Source organism: Zalophus californianus, chromosome 1 (genome assembly GCF_009762305.2).
Source record: "Zalophus californianus isolate mZalCal1 chromosome 1, mZalCal1.pri.v2, whole genome shotgun sequence".
NCBI lineage: Eukaryota > Metazoa > Chordata > Mammalia > Carnivora > Otariidae > Zalophus > Zalophus californianus.
This window is the reverse complement of record NC_045595.1, coordinates 110414756-110435595: the sequence shown is the minus strand read 5'-3', so window position 1 is coordinate 110435595 and position 20840 is coordinate 110414756. Positions and strand designations below refer to the sequence as shown.

The window sequence follows — 20840 nt, the reverse complement described above, 5'->3', positions numbered from 1 at the left end:
TCAGAGAAGTTGGGGAAACAGGGGTCGGGGGAGAAGCAGGGACTCCTCCAGTTGCCTGGAGACTAGAGAAGGGGAATGTTCTAGAGGTTCTAGATGTATCCAATGGTGCTAAATGTTGAAGACAGGTTAGTTGGTTAAAAACTAAGGAGGGGAGCCTGGGTGGCTCAGTTGCTAAGCATCCAACTCTTGGTTTCAGCTCAGGTCGTGATTTCAGGGTGGTGAGATCGAGCCCCGAGTTGGGCACCATGCTGGGTGTGGAGCCAGCTTAAGATTCTCACTCTTCCTCTCCCTCTGCCCCTCCCCCTGCTCACATGCATGTTCTCTCATTCTCTCAAATAAATAAAATCTAAAAAACAAACAAAACAACAACAACAACAACTTAAGGAGGGGTGCCTAGATGGCTCAGTAGGTTAAGCGTCTGCCTTCAGCTCAGGTCATGATCCCAGGGTCCTGGGATCGAGCCCCACATCGGGCTCCTTGCTCAGTGGGGAGTCTGCTTCTCCCTCTCTCTCTGCTCCTCCCCCCAGTCATGTGCTCTCTCTCTCTCTCACTCTCTCCCTCTCTCTCAAATAAATAAAATCTTAAAAAAAAAACAACTAAGGAAAGAATGTTGGCTTGGGCAATAGAGTAGGCCGTTTCTGGAGAAAATTCAGAAGAGATGTGGAAGTAGAATTCAGGCTGCAATGTGGCTAGGAATGAGTGGGAAGTAAGGACCTGAATGACTCCAAGCAGACTTCTTCTTTGGCAGTGAAGGGCAGGTGGGAAGTTTAAGAATGTAATGGAGTTGAGGCAAAGTGTGCATGCACATGTGTGTGCAGGAAAGGAGACAGTTGGGCAGGTTTATAAGTTGAGCAGGAAGCAACACAACGAGAGAAGAGAGGAGGGAAGAATAACTATCCTTATTGAGAGCTGGCTCTGTTCCAGGCACAGCGCTAGGTGATGGGACCTATGAATGTGCCTTCATATTATTTGTTTCATTTAATGCACACAGCAACATTGGGAGGAAAGTGAGTTTCGGAGAAAGTGAGTAATTTGCCCAAGATCACACAGCTATTATTTTGGCAGATGAAACAGACAGATCTTTCTGACTCAAAAGACACATAAGTTCTATTCATGAAAGAGGGAAAAGAGGAAAGGATATTTAGTGCAGAGAGGTCATAGAAGAGGTAGCTGGAGTTGGAATAAAAAACATGGGTTAGTAAGACAGAGGGTTACATTTACCCCAGAGGCAAAGGAAGATGGAATCACAAAATACTGTAAAAGGAATGAGAACTTGATTTCATTTTATTTCCTGGGTAAAAATAGCTTAGGTAGCTGGCATATGTATTCAGCTAGGTTCCTAGGACATCATTGATGATTCCCTTAAGCTTATAGTGACAGAGGCATATCTCCTTTTTTATCCCCTTATTGTGTCTGGTTTTGGTCATCCCACAAATGATCTCAAATAGTATCCTGTGCCCTTGCATGACTGAATACTCCTATAGCTCTTTCTTTACCTGGAATTCCCTTCTTTATCTATTTATGAGTATGGAAATGGACACTACTACTTAATTGGCAAACCATATGAAATAAATACTGAGATTGAATGAATTCCAGTCGAGGATTTGGTCTTTCAATTTTTATCTACTAGATTGTTGTTAGATTACATTGGCTGGGGCCTGTGAAATACAAGAATTTTTAAATAAAGACTCCTAAAAGATGAGCAACAAATTACAGCTGAGCTTTTATTTCATCTAAACCATTCTAGTTGAAATTCGTGACCTACTTTATCTCATGTTCTGTTGTCATAGTGCTTAGGTTAAATGTGTAACTAAAGAAAATTGATTTCCAGTGCAAATCTTAATTTTTATTGTGCCCTGCAGTGCTGTATGGATGATGTATGTATGAGAAGTCTCACATTTAGAAGATTCCAGGGGGAGTTTTGAGAGTCAAAGTATTATGGCCTCTATCTGTGGATATTAAGATAATATATTTTCTGTAGATGTGTATCATTTAAAAAAAATAAGTGACTCTATGAATATCCTTAGGCACAAAAGAAACAGGATTTTCTGCTTCAGAAGCAGTCTCCAATTTACATGGGTCAATCAGTATTTGCTAAAAAGGAAAACAGTATTTGTCTTGGAAATTATAAACCTCAAGCTCAAAGACAAATGAGACAAAAACATTTTCCCTCAAATGTTTTAATGCCTCGTTTGATTTAAAAATCTATTCTACAGTAAAGTGAGCATTTAGAGTTCTCAGGACCTTATCTTTGTTGAAAAAAATAATAATAACCCAGCTGGCAAACGTCTGTCAATGGCAGGGTATGTATTTGGTGGGTGGGAGAAGAGGCCTGGCCAAGCCTATGGGGCCAACATTCCCTAGCACTCTCTGTAAACTGGCACATTTCTTTCTGAATGGTGAGGCTTTTTTCATTACACCTGTGATACCAGAATTTCCTAAGTGTTGAGAGCAATAAAAGTGTCTTTTGTTATGTTAATGACTTTTGGAAAGCTGCTAGGTAAACCAAGAATGGGGGCTGCTTGCCAGGGAACCAATCATGATTAGAGGGTTAGACCTTTTAGTCCCACCCCCCTGACCTCCGAGAGGGGAGAGGGGCTGGAAGTTGAATCAATCACCAGTGGCCAATGATTTAATCAATCAAGCCTCTGTAATGGAGCCTGCATAAAAATCCAAAAGGAGGGGGTTTGAAAAGCTTCCAGGTTGGTGAACCGGAACACTTCCGTGTGCCAGCCCCAAAGTCTATGGGGACTGAAGCTCCTGTGTTCAGGATCTTGCCCTAGGTATCTCTTCATCGCTTTCCTTTGTATCCTTTACTATCCTTTGTAATAAACCGGTAATCTAGTGAGTATACTGGTTTCCTGAGTTCTGTGAGCTGCTCTGGCAAATTAATCAAACCTGAGGAGGGAGTCAGGCAAGCCTCCAATTTATAGCTGGTTTGGCATCTGAAGTGGGAGCAGTCTCGTGGGGCTGAGCCCTTAACCTGGGGGATCTGACACACTAGCTCCAGGTAGGTAGTGTCAGAACCGAGTTCAGGTTGTGGAACACCTTGGGCAGGGTCGGAGGAAAACTGAGTTAATTGCTTGGTGGTGTGGAAAAACACACACTGCAACACCTTGAACATTTTTTCCTATATTGAATACATTCAAGTCTCCATAAATCTGGGAATTTATGGGGCAGATTAAACCCCATATTGTGTTTGGCTTACATAATTCACTTATTGCAGTTCTAAAAGGAAAAGCAAAACTATTTCCTTCTACTCTCAACACTTCCGACATCAACGTGTGGGTTTTCCACCCTAAACTATTCTCTAATTTTCAGTGGACACCAACGGGGTGTCCCAGAGTTTCACTCAATGCTTAGACCTCACAGGTTCAGGGTTCAGTCCCACAAGACTAAAGCCCACATCAGATGCTAATCTCTAATCCCAAATTGTCATCGGTGCTTCTGACGAACTGGCTAAAATCGAGGTTTTCCACAACCCCCTCCTCCGGTTTGATAATTTGTGGGAACAGCTCCCAGAATCAGGAAAGTGCTTTACTTAAGACTAGCCACTGGTGATTCAGTCTCCAGCCCGTCTCTACTCTCTTCTCCCCAGAGGTGGTGGTGGTGGAGTGGGGTTGAAGTTCCAACCCTCTCTAATCCTGAGGTTGGTTCCTAGTGGAACAAGCCCCCCATCCTCCAAGAGCCAGTTCATTAACATAAACTCAGGTGTGCTTGACAGGGGCTTATAAAAAAAAAAAAAGATTCTCCTCTCATTCCTATCACTCAGGCAATTCCAAGGATTTTAGGAGTTCTGCGTCAGGAAGCTGGGCAGAGACCGAGTACGTATTTTTTATGTCACAGGTTACTTGTCTGGATCATGTATGCATTTGATTTTGTTCCTTTTGCCTTAAAATTTTGGGGGCAAGAGGTGATAAATTGCTAAGTTATGTTGAACACAATTATTCATCTTTTTCATTTGTACGTAAAATATATTTGTATGTAAAATGTTTATATTTATTTCCCTCTATTTCTAACTTGTTTTGTTTTCATTTCTGAAGTGTTTTTGCTTCATTGCAGGTGTTCAGGCTTAGAGGGAAATGAGAAAGCCTTGAGGCCCTTTGAGCATCTAATTTCCCTTTAATTTATGGCTGCTGGTGAGTTATGGTTTATGGTTTCCACCTCTTAGTTGGCTGTTTCTGTGCACCTCCAACAACTGTTTCTTTCTGACATCTTATTTTCACACTCTTTGAGACAGACTCCACTGTGACAGCCCAGGCTTGCTCACTGAGGTTTGCCTATGGGTTTGGTGCAGGATCCTAGCTGTGCAAGGTTGTGCCCGCCAGAGCTGCAGTGTGGCAACTGGCACACAAGAAACTACCCTCGGCTGTTTGCTCAAAATAGGGCTTCCGGGGCAGGCACTTAGATCTTGAGACTCTGCTGGTACAGAGGGGACCAGAACCCATGTGCAGTTAAGAGCTCACATCCTAGAGTCTGATTGCCTAGGTTCATAACTTGACTCCTCCAATTACTGGTTGTGGGATTGTAGGTGAGCTGCTTTACTAATCTGTGCCTCTGTTTCTTCATTTGAGAAATAGGGATAATAACACATATCTCATAGTGTTGCTGTAAGAATTAAATTAGATGATATATCAAGAGCCTAGCATAGACCTGGATGTATAACAAAGACTCAATAAATTTTGGTTATTATAATCATAATTATGATTGTTATTTGGATATTTCCAAGGCTCTAGCACAGTACCTTTCACATAGTAGCTTCTCAATAAATCTCAGTGGAATGAAGAGATGAACCAATGAATTAATCACATACCAGTGCCTGAAATATGTAGTTTGGCTGAGAAAATCATCTCTCAGATGGGACTTTAAAATATTATACCTAGAAACTAATAGAAGTGTTTAATCTCTTTCAAAAATCATTTCCATAGTGAGATTTGCATTTCAAATGGACTTTGTATAACGAAGAGCTTTTCCTCTCCCCTCCTACCCAAGAGTAGTCCATGATGATTCATTTGTTATTTTTCTTTTCTTTACTTTTTAAAGATTTTATTTATTTGAGAGAGAGAGAGAGAGACCAAGCACAAGCTGGGGGAGGGGCAGAGGGAGAGGGAAGAGCAGACTCCCAGCTGAGCAGGGAGCTCATTGGGGGACTCCATCCCAGGACCCTGGGATCATAACCTGCGCTGAAGGCAGACACTTATCCGGCTAAGCCACCCAGATGCCCTCATCTGTTATTTTTCATAGGGTCCCAGTAAAAAGCTGTGTTTTTCTTTACTGGATAGGCAATTTGCAGTGTGTGTCACAAGAAAGGTGTATTAATTTTTAACCTGTTGGATTTTCTTCCACAAAGCCATCAGCAGTGGATGAGAGAAATTTGTTATCCTTGTCCCTGCCAGTAATAAATATTATTTCTTTAAATCTCCCCTCCCCCCTTTTTTTCCCAATCTAGGTATGAAGTGATGGAAATGTTAAGCCTTAAATTCACAGATCAGAATCAAGCTGGGATGGACTCAAGTCCATCTGGTTCCTTCACAGAGTTGAACTATATTGAAATAGCCAAAATATATTGCAGTCTTTGCATAGAATCTATTGCCTACCCTTCCTTCTGTTTTCTCAGCACACCTTTTACCCTGCTTGTCTAATGTTCCGTGGCCACATATGCCACATATAGATGATCCTTAGATTCTGCGATTCTTCAAAAGGAATTAGATGCATTTGGTATAAGAAAACACTGTTCTAGTATTTCTGGTGTGCTATCTTCATGTCTTCATTGTTACCATCACCAAAAAACCTTCTCTGTTGTTAACATCATTGGTTACATATTTCTTTATCTTACCCTATAAAAAATTAAATTCCTACTATTTTAGATTCTCTTCTGTTTATCTTTAATGTCTTTTTTTTTTAAGATTTTATTTATTTGACAGAGAGAGACAGACACAGCGAGAGAGGGGACACAAGCAGGGGGAGTGGGAGAGGGAGAAGCAGGCTTCCCGCTGACGAGGGAGCTCCATGCAGGGCTCCATGCAGGGCTCCATCCCAGGACCCTGGGATCATGACCTGAGCCGAAGGCAGACGCTTAACGACTGAACCACCCAAGTGCCCCTACCTTTATTTTTAGTTTTTATTCTTGGTTTGCAAAGCTACCTCCTTTGATCATTTCGATTTTAATGTTTTTATAATCTACACTCAACATTTCAAACTTTTATCTTTGCTATTTTGTTTAAACACTTTTCTCAGGTATAATTCTTTCATCATTGTTCCTTATTTTTAACTCTCTCGATTTTTGTCCCTTTTGATCTTACAGTTTTCTGATTTTATCTTTTTATATCCTTGGTTTGTAAAGAGTAAACAAGAAATCTAGGTATAAAGACAGGTCCAAAAGGTTTTGCTGATGAATTGGTCACAGATGGAGAGGGAAAGAAAGGCATTAGTGTTGACAACTAGCATTGTGGTCTGAACAAATGGGTAAAAAATGGTGTGATCTACCATAGAAAAAACTGAGAGGGGAGTATGTTGGAAGAGAAAGTAAGAGTTTCTTCTCTCTCACCACCATTGCATAATAAAAGAGCATTGTACCATTTTAAAAGGACGTATTGCAGATATTTTTAAATGAATACTTAAGTTTCTGGAAAAGAATCACTAGTCTATTCTTTCTCATTTTGCTGTTATTGATAAAGACTTCTGGCATTTATATGAAAGACATATTTCAGGAACACTCACTGTGGTACCTATATAGAGAATAGACTGAAAAGTTGCGGACAGAAAGCTCCATTAGAATGGAAACACTGGAAGTCAATTGCAATTTGGATGAAAATTTTTTTAAGATTTTATTTATTTATTTGAGAGAGAGAGAGAGCACATGAGAGGGGATAGGGTCAGAGGGAGAAGCAGACTCCCTGCCGAGCAGGGAGCCCCGTGCGGTACTCGATCCTGGGACTCCAGGATCACGACCTAAGCCAAAGGCAGTCGCTTAACCAACTGAGCCACCCAGGTGCTCTGCAATTTGGATGAAATTAAGATGAAAGCTCTACTAACCTGTTGATAGGGAAGCTGAAGTTTGGAGAAGTTTGCCTGATGCCAGTAATGTAGATGAAAGAAGTTTTTGTTATGAATGAAGTGGTTGAGTATTTTTTTTTAAGAAAAAGTGATAATGCAATGAGTTAAGAATTATACTTGTTTTAATAGGCATATTGAATTTTCTGAGCTTCTGAGGGCTGTCTAGCCCACATGTTCTTTTTACTTAGTATTATGCTTTTTTAGCATGGCTGTGGAGTCCACATTACTCTAAAGATTGAGTTGAAATAAAGTAATTGTGATTTGTAAATGTATTAGACTCATGTTAAATATTCATCAATTAGACCAGAGCTCCTTAAAAGCCAAAGTGCCTTCGTTTTCTTGAAAAGGTAGACTGTTATTTTGTTGAAAACAGTCAACGCCCTGTACACCAGCACGGCTGGGCTCTCGCCCTCAGGGTTTTCATCTGCAAAATGGGGACAACGATGCACATCTCAAAGGATTTCGAGGATATTTAATGCGATAATGGATGTGTAAAGAAGAAAGGACTTTACACGGGCTTGTTTAGCTACACTTTTCTTCACTTCCTCCTCAGATGCCCCAGTGCTGGGTACACGCAGAGGATATTAATCGTACTCTCGTTGAATGACCGACTGAATGACTCGAGCCCAGAACAGCTTCCTATTTTGGAATTCCAACGACTTGGAAAGCGTGATGGCACCTGTGAAGTGGAATGTCAATAAAGTTTTCTTTATTAAAAAAAAAAGTATCCACGAAAAGTACAAATCCCCGCCTTCTTGAAGCCCACTAGCCAAGGGGCTGGCCAGGAACCCGGAAGTCTGGCCGGTTTGCCGAATCACGCCGGGAAACGTACATAGCGGGGGCCAATCCTGGGCAAGCTTGCTCCCGCGCCGCGCCGAGTCCCGCCTCCGCGCGTAGAGCTGACGGGTCATTAGTGGATACGGCGGCCGCGGGGGTAGTACCAGCGGCGTTTAGCTAGCTCGGCCTTGTCCAGGCTCGAGGCTCCGCTCCATCATGGCTCCCAAAGGCGGCTCCAAGCAGCAGTCCGAAGAGGATTTGCTTCTGCAGGATTTCAGCCGCAACCTCTCGGCCAAGTCCTCCGCGCTCTTCTTCGGGAATGCCTTCATCGTGTCCGCCATCCCCATCTGTGAGCGCCGGGAGCAGGCTGGCCGCGGAGGCCGCCGGCGGGCCGAGCTGGGCGGGGACGTGGCAGGGCCCGGCCGACTGGCGGGAGTTAGCGCTGGGGCCGTCGGCCCGCGGCTGTCCCCAACTCGTTCTGAGCACGGGGATAGCACCTCGCTTCTGTGGACTTAAGTGTGCTCAACGGGAATAGTGGTGGGCGGCATCACAGGAAACTCACTTGTGGCCCCACTCCGAGAGATTGTGATTTCCTAGTTCTGGGATGGCGGCTCCTAATCTGCAAACAATCGGGTTAAGATTTTGTGCTAACACTCATGCATATGTAATCTGCTGGGGTTTTTTTTACCCACAGTTGTTTGCCATTACCAGCTTTAAAACTTTATCGTTTACTTATTTTGGAAAAACTAATGAATTAGGCCAGAGTCAAATTCCCATTAACCCTCGAACTGAATTAGAAGTGTAGCTTTAGGTGAAGCACTTCACGCTGCTGAACATTGTTTTCCTAATTTGATGAGAGAGGTTGCACCAGTGCCAAGAGCCGGCGCTCTCACTTGTTTAAACTCTTCAATGATATTAGGATAATTCTAGAATTCTCATTTGGATGGAGGAATTTTGCAGACTTGAGCAAAGTTGTTATAGCTCAGGTTTCCTGAATTTGAATCTCCTGCCTCACACTGCTGGCACGTTTGTTGGGCAGTTAAGTCGAGATTCATTTTCTTTTGGCCTTTTAAAACCTCACTGGCCGTTGATTTCAGATAGCCACGTCAGCATGTAAACTATGGCTTGGGACTGCACATGGCTGTGCAACAGCCTGTACTTAGCTTAATAGTACCCTGATGAATGAAACTTGAAGTCTGAACTGATTTTTTTGGCGGAGTGGGGGGATTCAGAGTTTATTGTCATTTTAGAAGAAGCAGAAATCTTATCTGGACTAGTAATGGGAAGTTTCTGTTTTTCAAGTTTTCTGAGCTGGGGAAGTTTGAGACTGTAACTTTATCACTTCTGAAGATCCTCTTATAATGTGTTAGATTTTCTAACCTGGACTGTATTTTATAGGCTTAGCTACAATTAATTGATCATGCCTTTGTAACTGGGTGGTAATGTTTTGTTCCTTTTGGTATCCTCCTCTCCCCCTTCTATCTTAATTCAGGGTTATATTGGCGAATATGGCATATGGATCTTATTCAGTCTGCTGTTCTCTACAGTGTGATGACCCTAGTAAGCACTTACTTGGTAGCCTTTGCATACAAAAATGTGAAATTTGTTCTCAAACACAAGTAAGTATATTTCTCAAGCAAAGTATGTATTACATGTTACACTTTTATATAGAAGGATGTCTTAAAGACCATTTGTGTGTCTTGTTTTCAATAAGTATCAGTTTGATCTGTATACGTATATAGGCGTATTAATACTATAAAGAATTATTAACTAAGTGAAGCAGAGACAGTGCTTCTGACACTTATAGAAGTAGGTTTTGAGGGTGAAATTAGAACAGTTGAGCACTAGCCTTTATCATGGGGTTTATCAGAAAAACAAACCACCAAGTAAATTAACATAGCTGAAGCCAAATGAAATTCTTCCTGGAAAGAACAGTTCTGGTTCTCCATGTACTATTCTCGGACATGAAATAAGTAGTCTTTTTTTTTTTTTTTTAACTGACATTTTTAATGCTAATTACATTTTTTTATAAGTGTGTAAAAATGTAAAAGATTTTTGTATTTCCTCTAAGGTTACAGATTATATAAATCCTTTCTAAGTTTGTTGTTTCTGTGTTAGGCTCTGTGTGGTGACAGGGAATAGAAACATGTTGAGATGAAGGGCACCTGGGTGGTGCAGTTGGTTAGGTGGCCAACTCTGGGTTTTGGCTCAGGTCACGGTCTCAGGATCCTGTGAGCCCGTGTCAGGCTCCACATTCAGTTGGAGTCCACTGGGGTATTTTCTCCCTTTGTCCCTTCCCCCACTCGCATGTGCTCGCTCGCTCTCAAATACATAGATCTTTAAAAGAAGAAACATGGTGAGATGATCTTAGCTAACAGGGATTTATTATATAAAGACCAGAAATGGCCTCAGTGGCTGAAAGTGGCCTCAGCATCTTCTCTGCTGTTATCTTGGACTCTTCGGAGCTCAGGTTTGTGTGGACTGCCTTTCTGCTAGACCAGCAGAGTGATCTTTATCGTCTTTCTGTTTGGCAGCCCTCTTCACCAACTGCCATTCCGGTTTCGGCCTGTCTTGGACTCTCCTGTTCTGGGCTAGCTTTCTTGTGAGGTGTGGCCACCTGTGGATAGTGAAGACCTCAGATGTGGGCACCTTGTACGACCCATCCTTTGTGATATCCTCGGAACTCACTCCCTTTGAGACTTGGACGTTTTTTGACTTGTTCTGCATATTATTTTTCGTTAACCTTTTTGGAATTAAAATTACGGTTTTTTACCTTCTCATTTCTACTCTAGGCTTCTTGAGGGCCACTGCCATGTCTTTTGTCCCTCACAACAGTTAACGGTACATTTAGTTGAGTAAAATTTCAGTTACTTACTGACTTGATTTAATAGGTTCTCTCAGAGTGGAATTGTTTTTTTTTAAATCTTAGTTTTGATTTAATATTAAATACTGCCACTCATCGAAGCTTCTACATATTTACAAGGTGTGTTAAAGCTCAAAGACTCAGGAAGATGCAAGAGTATGGGTAGGTGTTCATAGCAGAGGGAAGTTGGCTTATGTGTTGACAGTCTGGATTCCAGTCCCAGCTCTGCTTTGCTTAAATATATAGCTTTGGGCACACGTTTCATCTTCTTAGACGTCACATTTCTGAGCTGTAAAGTGGGGATACTAATGGTACCTCATAGATGGTGAGGATTAAATAAGATAATATGGGTGACATGTTAAGCATAGTGTCTGGCACATAATGTTTATGTGCAGTGTTGGAGACATTGGGGGTGAGAGAACCCGTAGGAATTTTTTTAAGGTTGCACGACTTTTAAAAAATGTTTTTCTTTAAGAAATTAAATAGATGGGGGTGCCTGGATGGCTCACTTTGTTAAGTAACTGCCTTCAGCTCAGGTCATGGTCCCAGTGTCCTGGGATCAGTCCAGCAACGGGCTCCCGGTTCAGCGGGGAACCTGCTTCTCCCTCTGACCCTCTCCCCTCTCATGGTGTTTCTCTCTCTCTCAAATAAATAACTACAATCTTAAAAAGAGAGAAATTAAATAGATGGTATTTTTCTTTTTTCTGGAAAGTTTCTGAAATACGTTAAAAAAATAATAGAAGATAAACAGCTGATTTTGTGGGTTATCTCATTTGGCTGAGTGCTGGGCCACTGGAGTAACCTTTGTCTTGTTTTAGAGCATTCAGCACTGAGACTTACTTAAGAGCCCTAAGAGGGTAGGACTTGTTGAGTTGTAATAAACCTGACAGGTTGTTATGGGTCTGTTAGGTGAAGATAGAATTTTAGATCTAGAAGAGAAATTAACTAGTTAATCTGGTTTGGTCTCTTCAGGAAGATTTGTCCTGTGAACAGATGTTTGACTATTTGTCTTAAAGATACTTGGAGACAGCCAACTCTTTTAAAAATAGTTTGTTCCTCTGTCCTACCATTCTGACGGGCTGTGGGTGTGTGTGTATATATGTATATTTTTTTCCCCTCTGTTCAGCTCAGAAATGTTTCTGCTATAAACCACATTCATTTCTTACCAGCTGGCGTTTCTTAGAAAAAAGTGGTCTTATACTAAGTTCAAGAAACCTTTGAGTGCCTGGTCTGCTAGAGAGGTTCAGAAATAAGAGTCTCTGCCCTTAAGAACAGAACTTTTACATAATAAAATGAATCAAAGTTGGATCTTTGGGAATTTGTGTTTAATTTGCATCCCAGAAGCTCTTGTGGTTAAAGAAAGGTTGAAAACTACTGACTTGAATGATCTTGGGCTTTCTTTTCAGGAATCTATCCTGATTTCTCCACACCTTTCCTTGGTACGCTGACCAAAACTAAATACAGCATAGTAATGAGGGATTAATTAATTGAACATAGAGTGAACAGATTTCCACGTTCCATATTTTGTTGCTTTTAATATATCTCAACATTGTGTTGAACATTTTCATAGTGGGACTGTGTAGATAATTGCTAGATTTTGCTTATATCTGTTACTTTTCTTCTATAATGGCTAACCAGTCTCTCCTCCTATATTATGAAAAATACACCATGTTGAATTTAAATGTCATGAACTTTGGGAGGCTTTTTATATTTTGTCGTAGGTTAAATTTTATCCTCTCTTTAACTAGCAATCTCATCTGATAAAATTCACCTTATAGATTTTCTGATGAATATACATTTTTTTTTTTTTATTTGATCACTGAAGATTCTGATCTGGTATCTTGAATAACACTTTTAGTTTTTCTGGCTGATTCCATACAGTGGTTCATTTAGTTAAAAGTGGTACGGTTGATCCCTGACCTTGTGGTATTATTTATTTTTAGTGAAATTGTTCTTTGAGTGGGGTTAAAGTATTACTTTAATATGTTACAGCTGTTAATTCCCTTTTTATTTTTATTTTATTTTTTTGATTCTTTAATTTTTTTTAAACATTTTATTTAAATTCAATTAACATATAGTGTATTATTGGTTTCAGAGGTACAGGCCTGTGATTCATCAGTCTTATACCCAGTGCTCATTACATCACATGCCCTCCCCAATGTCTATCACCCAGCCACCCCATCCCTTGTCGCCCTCCCCTCCAGCAACCCTCAGTTTGTTTCCTGTGATTAAGAGTCTTATGGTTTGTCTCCCTCAATGGTTTTGTCTTACTTTATTTTTTTCTCTCTTCCCGTATGATTCTCTGTTTTGTTTCTTAAATTCCACATATCAGTGAGATCATATGAAACTTGTCTTTCTCTGATTGACTTATTTCATTTAGCATAATACCCTCTAGTTCCATCTACGTCATTGCAAATGGCAAGATTTCTTTTTTTTTTTTTTTGATGGCTGCGTAACATTCCATTGTGTATATATAGACACACCACACTTTCTTTATCCATTTGTCTGTTGATGGACATCTGGGCTCTTTCCATAGTTTGGCTGTTGTGGACATTGCTGCTGTAAACATTGGGGGGTGCTCCCCTTAGGATCACTACATTTGTTTCTATGGGGTAAATACCCAGTAGTGCAATTGCTGGGTTGTAGGGTAGCTCTGTTTTCAACTTTTTGAGGAACCTCCATACTGTTTTCCAGAGTGGCTACACCAACTTGCATTCCCACCAACAGTGTAGGAGGGTTCCCCTTTCTCCGCATCCTTGCCAACAATTCCCTTTTTTAAAATAAAGATTTATTTACCAGAGAGAGCGTGTGCACGCATGTGTAAGCAGGGGGAGCGGCAGGCAGAGGGAGAAGCAGGCTGCCCACTGAGGAAGGAGCCTGATGCGGGACTCGATCCCAGAACCCTGGGATCATAACCTGAGCCGAAGGCAGATGCTTAACCGACTGAGCCAACCAGGTGTCCCTCCCCTTTTGTTTTTTAAGTCTAGTTTACTTTTATTTACTGGAATTGAGGTCCTATATCATTTGCCAATGCCTTATCAAATTTATTTATAGAAACAACTAGGCTAAAACAAAATGGAGTTAAAATGATTTATAACTAAGCTGTGCTAAAAGCATTTGACTTTTTTCCATATTAAATACCTAAAACTTTGGAAGATTACCCCTTTTAAGCAGAAGTCAAAGCTTATAACTAATAAACTCCATCTTGGAATTTCTTGAACTCTCTTTTGGCTATTACAGTATAATAAACTTGGAATTTTCTGTCAAGATTATTTCTTGAAATGTAAAGTATCATATAGTTGCCAATACAAAATATGAGTACAGAGTGTTTCAGATAGTGTGATATTCATTCATGGAGCATGTGGAAACTTTTTTTTTCTTTTTTTTCCCCAGAGTAGCACAGAAGAGGGAGGATGCTGTTTCCAAAGAAGTGACTCGAAAACTTTCTGAAGCTGATAACAGAAAGATGTCTCGAAAGGAAAAAGATGAAAGGTTGGACTTCTAAAGTGTTAGTGATAATCAAAAAACGCAATACTTTGTAGAAAATTAAGTTTTTGGTTTCTGCCTGGAGAATGTGAATAATGGAATTGCCTGAGGTTAAATGTTGATATTGTAGAAGACATAGTAATGAGAATAACAGTCACACTGGCATTTTGAGTTTTTACCACCACCAGATGCTTTTCTTTGTGTTACACACAGTTCATTTATTTGTTTCTTTAAAGAGCTCTCTGAGGTAGGGCTAATATTTCCAATTTACATCTGAAGAAACTGAGGTACAGAAAGCTTGGGTAACTTGCCCAAGGGCATCGATTCCTGTGCGTTGGTCAATCCACAATAAGAACTCGGGCAGTATGGCTCGAGAACTTGTCCTCCTTAAATGCTGTCCTGGAGTTAGGAGCCTGCAGAACTTTATCCAGTGCTGGCTCTGCCACTTGATAGCTGTGCAGCCTTGAGCATATCACCTCACCCCTCTGGGTCTGAAGAGTTTATATTGTGTTGGTGTTAGCATTTTTAGGTGGTGGTATTTCCATTCCGGAGCTTCCCTAAGGACAGCCAGTTCTTGGTTATCTGTGTCGGTTGGGAAAAAGAAAACAACTTGGTTTCTCTCCTGTTGCCCAAATCTGTGCCACATTTGTTAGCCCTTACCCCTCAATTTTTCCTGCCAGATGCTCTTAGAAGGCTTAATAGTCTAATATCTGAGTAGCAGAAGTCTCTGAATGATTGAATAAACCCGTGCCTTAGAGTTGTTATGTGGGTTTAATACAGTCACGAGTTGAGGTGGTTTTCATAGATTTTAAGTTTTAGTATCTACAAAGTGCTTTGTGAAATGGAATTTTTAACCCACTTTGCCTCCAGAAAGACTTTGTGGAGACTTGCCATATTAAAGTGCATATGAAATAAAGCAGTACAATTTTGAAAGATCAGAAACCTTTAAAAGTAAGAAAAGCTGGGTGAACAAGAACTCAGAGTTAGTTACAGCAGTTGAGCATTGAACTTAACTGAGCTTCCAAGTGTCAGGGGAAGCATCTGAGGTCACACACTTTCATTGTCTGATGAGAAGCAGCATGTAAGTCCTTCTGAAAAGAAACTTTCCTGGCACTGAATCTTGGAAGGACTTTATCAAGTGGATCCTTATTTAAGGGACACTGAGTAACTTAATAAACAATGTCTTCTACAGTGGTTTTGAAAAGGCACTAAAACATTATAGAAATGGTGATCTCCTGTGGATCCTTTATAAAAACTGAAGGATACAATATTTTTTTTTTTTTAAGATTTTATTTTTTTAAGTAATCTCTACACCTAGTGTGGGGCTTGAACTCACCACCCAGAGATCAAGAGTTGCATGCTCTACCGACTGAGCCAGCCAGGTGTTTCCTGAAGGGTACAATATTAAAATAGTGACAGTGAAGGCAGCTTTAATGAGGTCTGGTTGCATAGCTTCCTGATTGTAAATTTTTGCATGGTGATAGAGATAGGGAATCTAGGACATTTTTTTTTTTTAAATCTTTTTACTGGGCGCCTGGGTAGCTCAGTCGTTAAGCATCTGCCTTCGGCTCAGGTCATGATCCCAGGGGCCTGGGATCGAGCCTCGCATCGGGCTCCCCACTCCGCGGGAAGCCTGCTTCTCCCTCTTACACTCCCCCTGCTTGTGTCTCTCTCTGTCAAATAAAATCTTAAAAAAAAAAATCTTTTTACTAAATTATAGTATTTATTAGAAAAGTGGTTCTTAAATTGGAGTGTACATCACAGTTACACAGTTTCAAAATGCTTGTTACAGCTCTATAGGTTTTAGGTGATGAATTGTAGCAGAGATGGCAAATGGGTCTCCTCTGCCCACTGCAGACTTGCCTGATTTGGTCTGGCACATGTTCTTGATTCTGGGATATGTCTCAGGATTTTTCTCAGCATGGTATTCAGGTAGTTGCTACTACTGGATCAGAGTTGGAATTGGAAATGAAATGTCTTTGCCATTGGCTGAATCAGTATTTCAAAGGAGAATGAAATGTAGGTTTTGTGAATACATAAAATGTAGAGTGTCAGAAGATGATAAAATTTCTCTTGTCATCAGAAGTTTGTGCTGTTAATATTTCACAAAAACCACACTGGATAAAGTTGTATCCAGGTGTGTACTCATGATCGACTCAACTGGGATTAAGACTCTCATTAAGATCTAGTGTTTACAAAAAAAAAAAAATCTAGTATTTTTCTCCCTCAAAAGAGTTGCTTCAAGAGATTTAAGAAAAGGCTTATCAACACCTCTTTGCCTAGATACATATGTCTCAAAGCTCCCACCTACAATCATTTGGAATATGTGCCCCATGCGACTTTGAAACTGCTTTGCCCTCCATTCAGGGTTGGAAATTAGCTGAGGAAAATCAGAGAGTCATTAATATTTATCCCAGGGTGTGAGTGTTATTTCTTCTTGACTTGCCAATGGTCTGTCATTTAGTATTAATGTGATTATAACAGTTCTTGAGTTTGGTCTCAGTCTTTGCCCTGTAGGAAATGCTCCTTGGAAAAATGACTCCTTGGGCGTGCTCTCCCAAACTAGATTTTTTACCAGTGAAGCTTTGGCAGAACTATTGCTGATGAGGGCATTTGGGGGTCTTCATTTTTTTCTAAATGAACCAGGATATGGTTGGGCTAGAGAAAATTCTGAAAGCTGTCCAAGATAGTCCTGTGTATACATTGATGTAACACTTGGTCATATTGGGAGCTGGGGTCACCTAAAGGATTGAGCCACTTTTTTCATCACAACTGTTTTGAGTTAGGGAGAAGTGCTCCTATGGAGGTGGGATAATCTAAGCAACCATAATGGAGGCATGCTAATAGCCTGTTTAAGGAACCTGTCTCCACTGGATCTTGTACCAGAGTCTTAAAAACAGAGACACTTAGTTCTGAATGTTTTCTAGCATTAAACCATGTTGGGGCTGTGCATCTTTTTTGAGATGGTGTTTTCTTTGATCAGTGTTAAACTGGTATAATGTATTTTTTTCATTTCCTCCAATTCCAAGTCACATGTTTTCTAAATTTACATTTAAACTTCTCTTACATCAGGAGCTGTTTTATAGTTGATGGCTGCATTTAATATAGTATCTTTTACTTCTCCCAAACTTACAGTAAATAGAAGTTTTATTAAGTTGATGGTATCCATAGAATCAAGGACCTATGGCATTTATATTAGAGAACACAAACTTCTTGTGATGAAGTTAAGTTCATTTCATTTAGCTCCTTTACAGTCAAGCTTGTTGACTTTGGATTAAAACATGTGGTGAATAAAATGTAGCAGTTGCCAATGACATTAGCCATAGTGCTGTCCTTAGGATTGGTGGAGGGGATCATCTAGCCTCAGGGTAGTGTATCTTTGGGGAGGACAAAGCATCAGTGGTTATGGCTTTCAACCTTTTTGATAATCTACAGTAAAGTACTTCACCTTTCGACCAAATACACTCAAACATGCACACATGCAAATGTTTCCCAAAAAATAATTATCCTGCTGTGGGTGATACACTTGATATTTTTCTTTTCTTTTTTTAAGATTTTATTTGTCAAGAGAGAGCGCAAGCATGTAAGCAGGGGGAGCGCCAGGCAGAGGAAGAAGCAGACCCCCCACCGAGCCAGCCGGGAGCCCAATGTGGGGCTCGATCCTAGGACCCTGGGATCACGACTTGAGCCACCCAGGCACCCTCAATATTTTTCTATTTAAAAAAAATGCTGGTCTCATTCCACTCAGTTACTTTCCCTGAGTGTTGAATCCACCCAATTGATTTCACGTCCCGCTAGTGGGTCACAACCTACTCTTTTAAAAACTGCCTTACAAAGTTAATTAATCAAATGGAATAAAAAAGGCTACCTTATTCACAGGCACCCTGGAACTTCCTGCTGCCTGTGTGAAGAGGTAAAAGGCTGATAAAGTTTTAGTTAATAAAACATAATGAGTAAAATGGATTAAATAAAAAGTAAATGGGTTTTACAGAAGTTAAAAAATCCTAATGTTGAAGCACTTTTTTTGTTTGAATTATGTAAAGGTGGCTAAAGATAGTTGCAGACAAGTCTGCTTCTGTGAGCCACGGCTAGGTTTTGTTTTTGGGATTGTCTTCAGGTGTAATATTGAAGGCTAAGATCTGGAGGCTATTGAGAGTCTCAAGCCAGCAAACAGCCAGGAAAGCTTCATCTGAGTACTGATCATGGAGTTTGTTTTAGGTGAGGACCTAGAGAACGATGTCTCTTTAGGCTGCTGATGAAGCCAAGCCAATTGCAATTAATCTGTCCCTTCCTCCAAAGCCCTGACTGCCTGGGAAAAAAGGTAATATACTGAGCAGCTATTTTTATCAATAGAGTAAAATATCTTTTTCAGCAGGAAAAAAGGGCACAGTGCTGATTAAATTTAATGTTAAAACACATTCTGTCCAGAATACGTAAGGAAAAACCTTATAGTGGACTAGAGCCATGTGGTATTTAAAATATTTTAATACATATTTATAAACTTGATCAATTTGTCTACAGAATCTTGTGGAAGAAGAACGAAGTTGCTGATTATGAAGCTACAACATTTTCCATCTTCTATAACAACACCCTATTCCTGGTCTTGGTCATTGTTGCTTCCTTCTTTATATTGAAGAACTTCAACCCTACAGTGTATCCTTTTAAAGGTTGATTAGCATTTTTCAAAGTCTAGAATCAAGAGTTTGTTTTGGCTTTTGATTTATCCCAAGTATTTTACTGTGAAGAAAACTGCCCAGGGAATCAGTTCACTAAATAGCACTGTGACCTCAGGCAAGTTTCTGGACATTTTAAATAAGGGCTTTGGGTTTGACTTAACGTTCTTTGAAGTTTATAAATTATAACTTCATGATAAATAACAAGTATTACAAAGCACTCTTACATATATGATCCTGTATATCTTCCTATTTAAAAATAAGTTCTGAGGATCAAAAGCAACTTGCCTTCTTTGATAGCTCCTGGCATAAGCCCATGTGTCTGCTTTGGAATTGGGTGGATAGCCAGTGTAGTTAAATAGGCACATTTCATAATGTCTTAACAGTGTTTCAAGCTGCTCTTAAATTGAGCTTTTGGGCAAGAATCAGTCTTCTCTTTTTAGGTAATTTTAATTAAAGGTGTTAGGGATGTGCAGCCATACATTTAAGTGGAGATTTTATGTAATAAAATAGCAGACTCCTCCAACTTGTGTCTTCTGGGAATACTAGAGTGGTTTGTCCAAAACAGTCCCATTCTGAGGCTGAGAGTAGCTGTGAACTTTCAGAGCCTCCTTTTACAGGCCAACTGTAGCCAAAACACTGATGGACAGGGGAGACTTTTCCTTTGCTCTTGGCTGGAGGCAGGGAAGCTAAGTTTCTTCTTCCTGTTCATAATCTTGATTAGCTCTTCTCTTTTAGGTTAAATGGAATTCAGATGTCTTCTTTATGATCATGTGTTCTAGGTTTCTGTCTCAAGTGTTTTTAAAATTGGAACACATTTCCTGTGAATGCTCTTCATTCTTCATAGCCTTCTGTCTTGTTAATTGCATTTGCAGACGATGGGACTGCACATCATTGTCATTTTACAGTGTCAGACAGGAAACTGCATTCCAAAGAGATGGGCTCTTTTTATTTTGTTGAACCACTTTTGGGCTTTTAATTTTTCCTTAACATTAAATTTTTACAGGAACTATATTTTATCCATAAGTGCTTCATCAGGCCTCATTGCCCTCCTGTCTACTGGCTCCAAGTAGACCGTGCCGGCTTTGCCCCCTGGCTTTGTATCTACGGGTGGCCTGTGGTATATGGAAACGCAGCAGGGTGGTCAGGGTGAGAGACACACAAGATGTTTTTATAGTCTTCAGTTGGAGGGTTTGAAAAACCCAACAAAATGTAATTCAGTATTTGTTTATTGGCTCTTTTTTGACAGATTGTTGAAATTAAATGAATTGAAAGGGAAACTCAGAGTGCCAGGACATTTTTTAAAAGGTAAAAGTGTCTTGCAATGTGCTTAAATCACAAGAGGAGAAAATAACTTGTTTCCTTGATCTGTCAGAGGTCACAGTAACCTGGACTGAGCTGTTATTGTTAAAATAGTAGCAACAAGTTAATAGGTGGTTCTTTGTGTTCTAACCACAATATTACAACTTCTGTGAACCATAAATATCAGAATGAAGAATCCTTTTCCCCCTGGGGATTGAACAGAAGCCTCATGTTTACAAATCTCTGAATTTGTGATTTGAAATAACTCAGAGTTAAAAACAAGGTCTCCAATTTGGGGCAGAGAAACTTGTGGAAAAGTTTTTTTTTGTTTTCTTTTCTTTTTTTTTTTTTTTTTTTAACAGAAGAGAGTCAGCCAGGGTAATAACCTAAAATTAGTGGCCAGGCATCTGAGAGTTGTCCCGTGGGGTTAAAGCACATACTGTTCAGCTATATAGCCCTGCCTTGGGCGGCCAGGGAGGTCAGCTCAACCCTACCATGTTGGTTTGACCTGACCTGGAGACTGGAGTCATTGTTTTCCTTGCCTAGGGTCTCACATCACTAGAGGAATATTCAGGAGAGAACCTCCTTCCTGAATATTGATGTGTAAGAGATCAGAGTAATGTTTATGATCTTAGTTCCAGAATTCTAAGAACTCGCCGAGGAATTGCAGTGGTTTTAGTGCT

The 20840-nt window shown here is 40.3% G+C and overlaps 1 protein-coding gene across 1 annotated transcript; it reads left to right on the top strand.

The window, feature by feature from the left end:
• Nucleotides 1-7959: 7959 nt before the first annotated feature.
• SSR3 (signal sequence receptor subunit 3) lies at nucleotides 7960-20716 on the top strand. The gene is made up of 5 exons (XM_027586480.2): nucleotides 7960-8182; nucleotides 9326-9452; nucleotides 14090-14188; nucleotides 18704-18835; nucleotides 19862-20716. Exons 1-5 carry the CDS (start codon nucleotides 8050-8052, stop codon nucleotides 19926-19928), a joined length of 558 nt encoding a protein of 185 aa, XP_027442281.1. The 5' UTR covers nucleotides 7960-8049; the 3' UTR covers nucleotides 19929-20716.
• The last annotated feature ends 124 nt before the right edge of the window (nucleotides 20717-20840 follow it).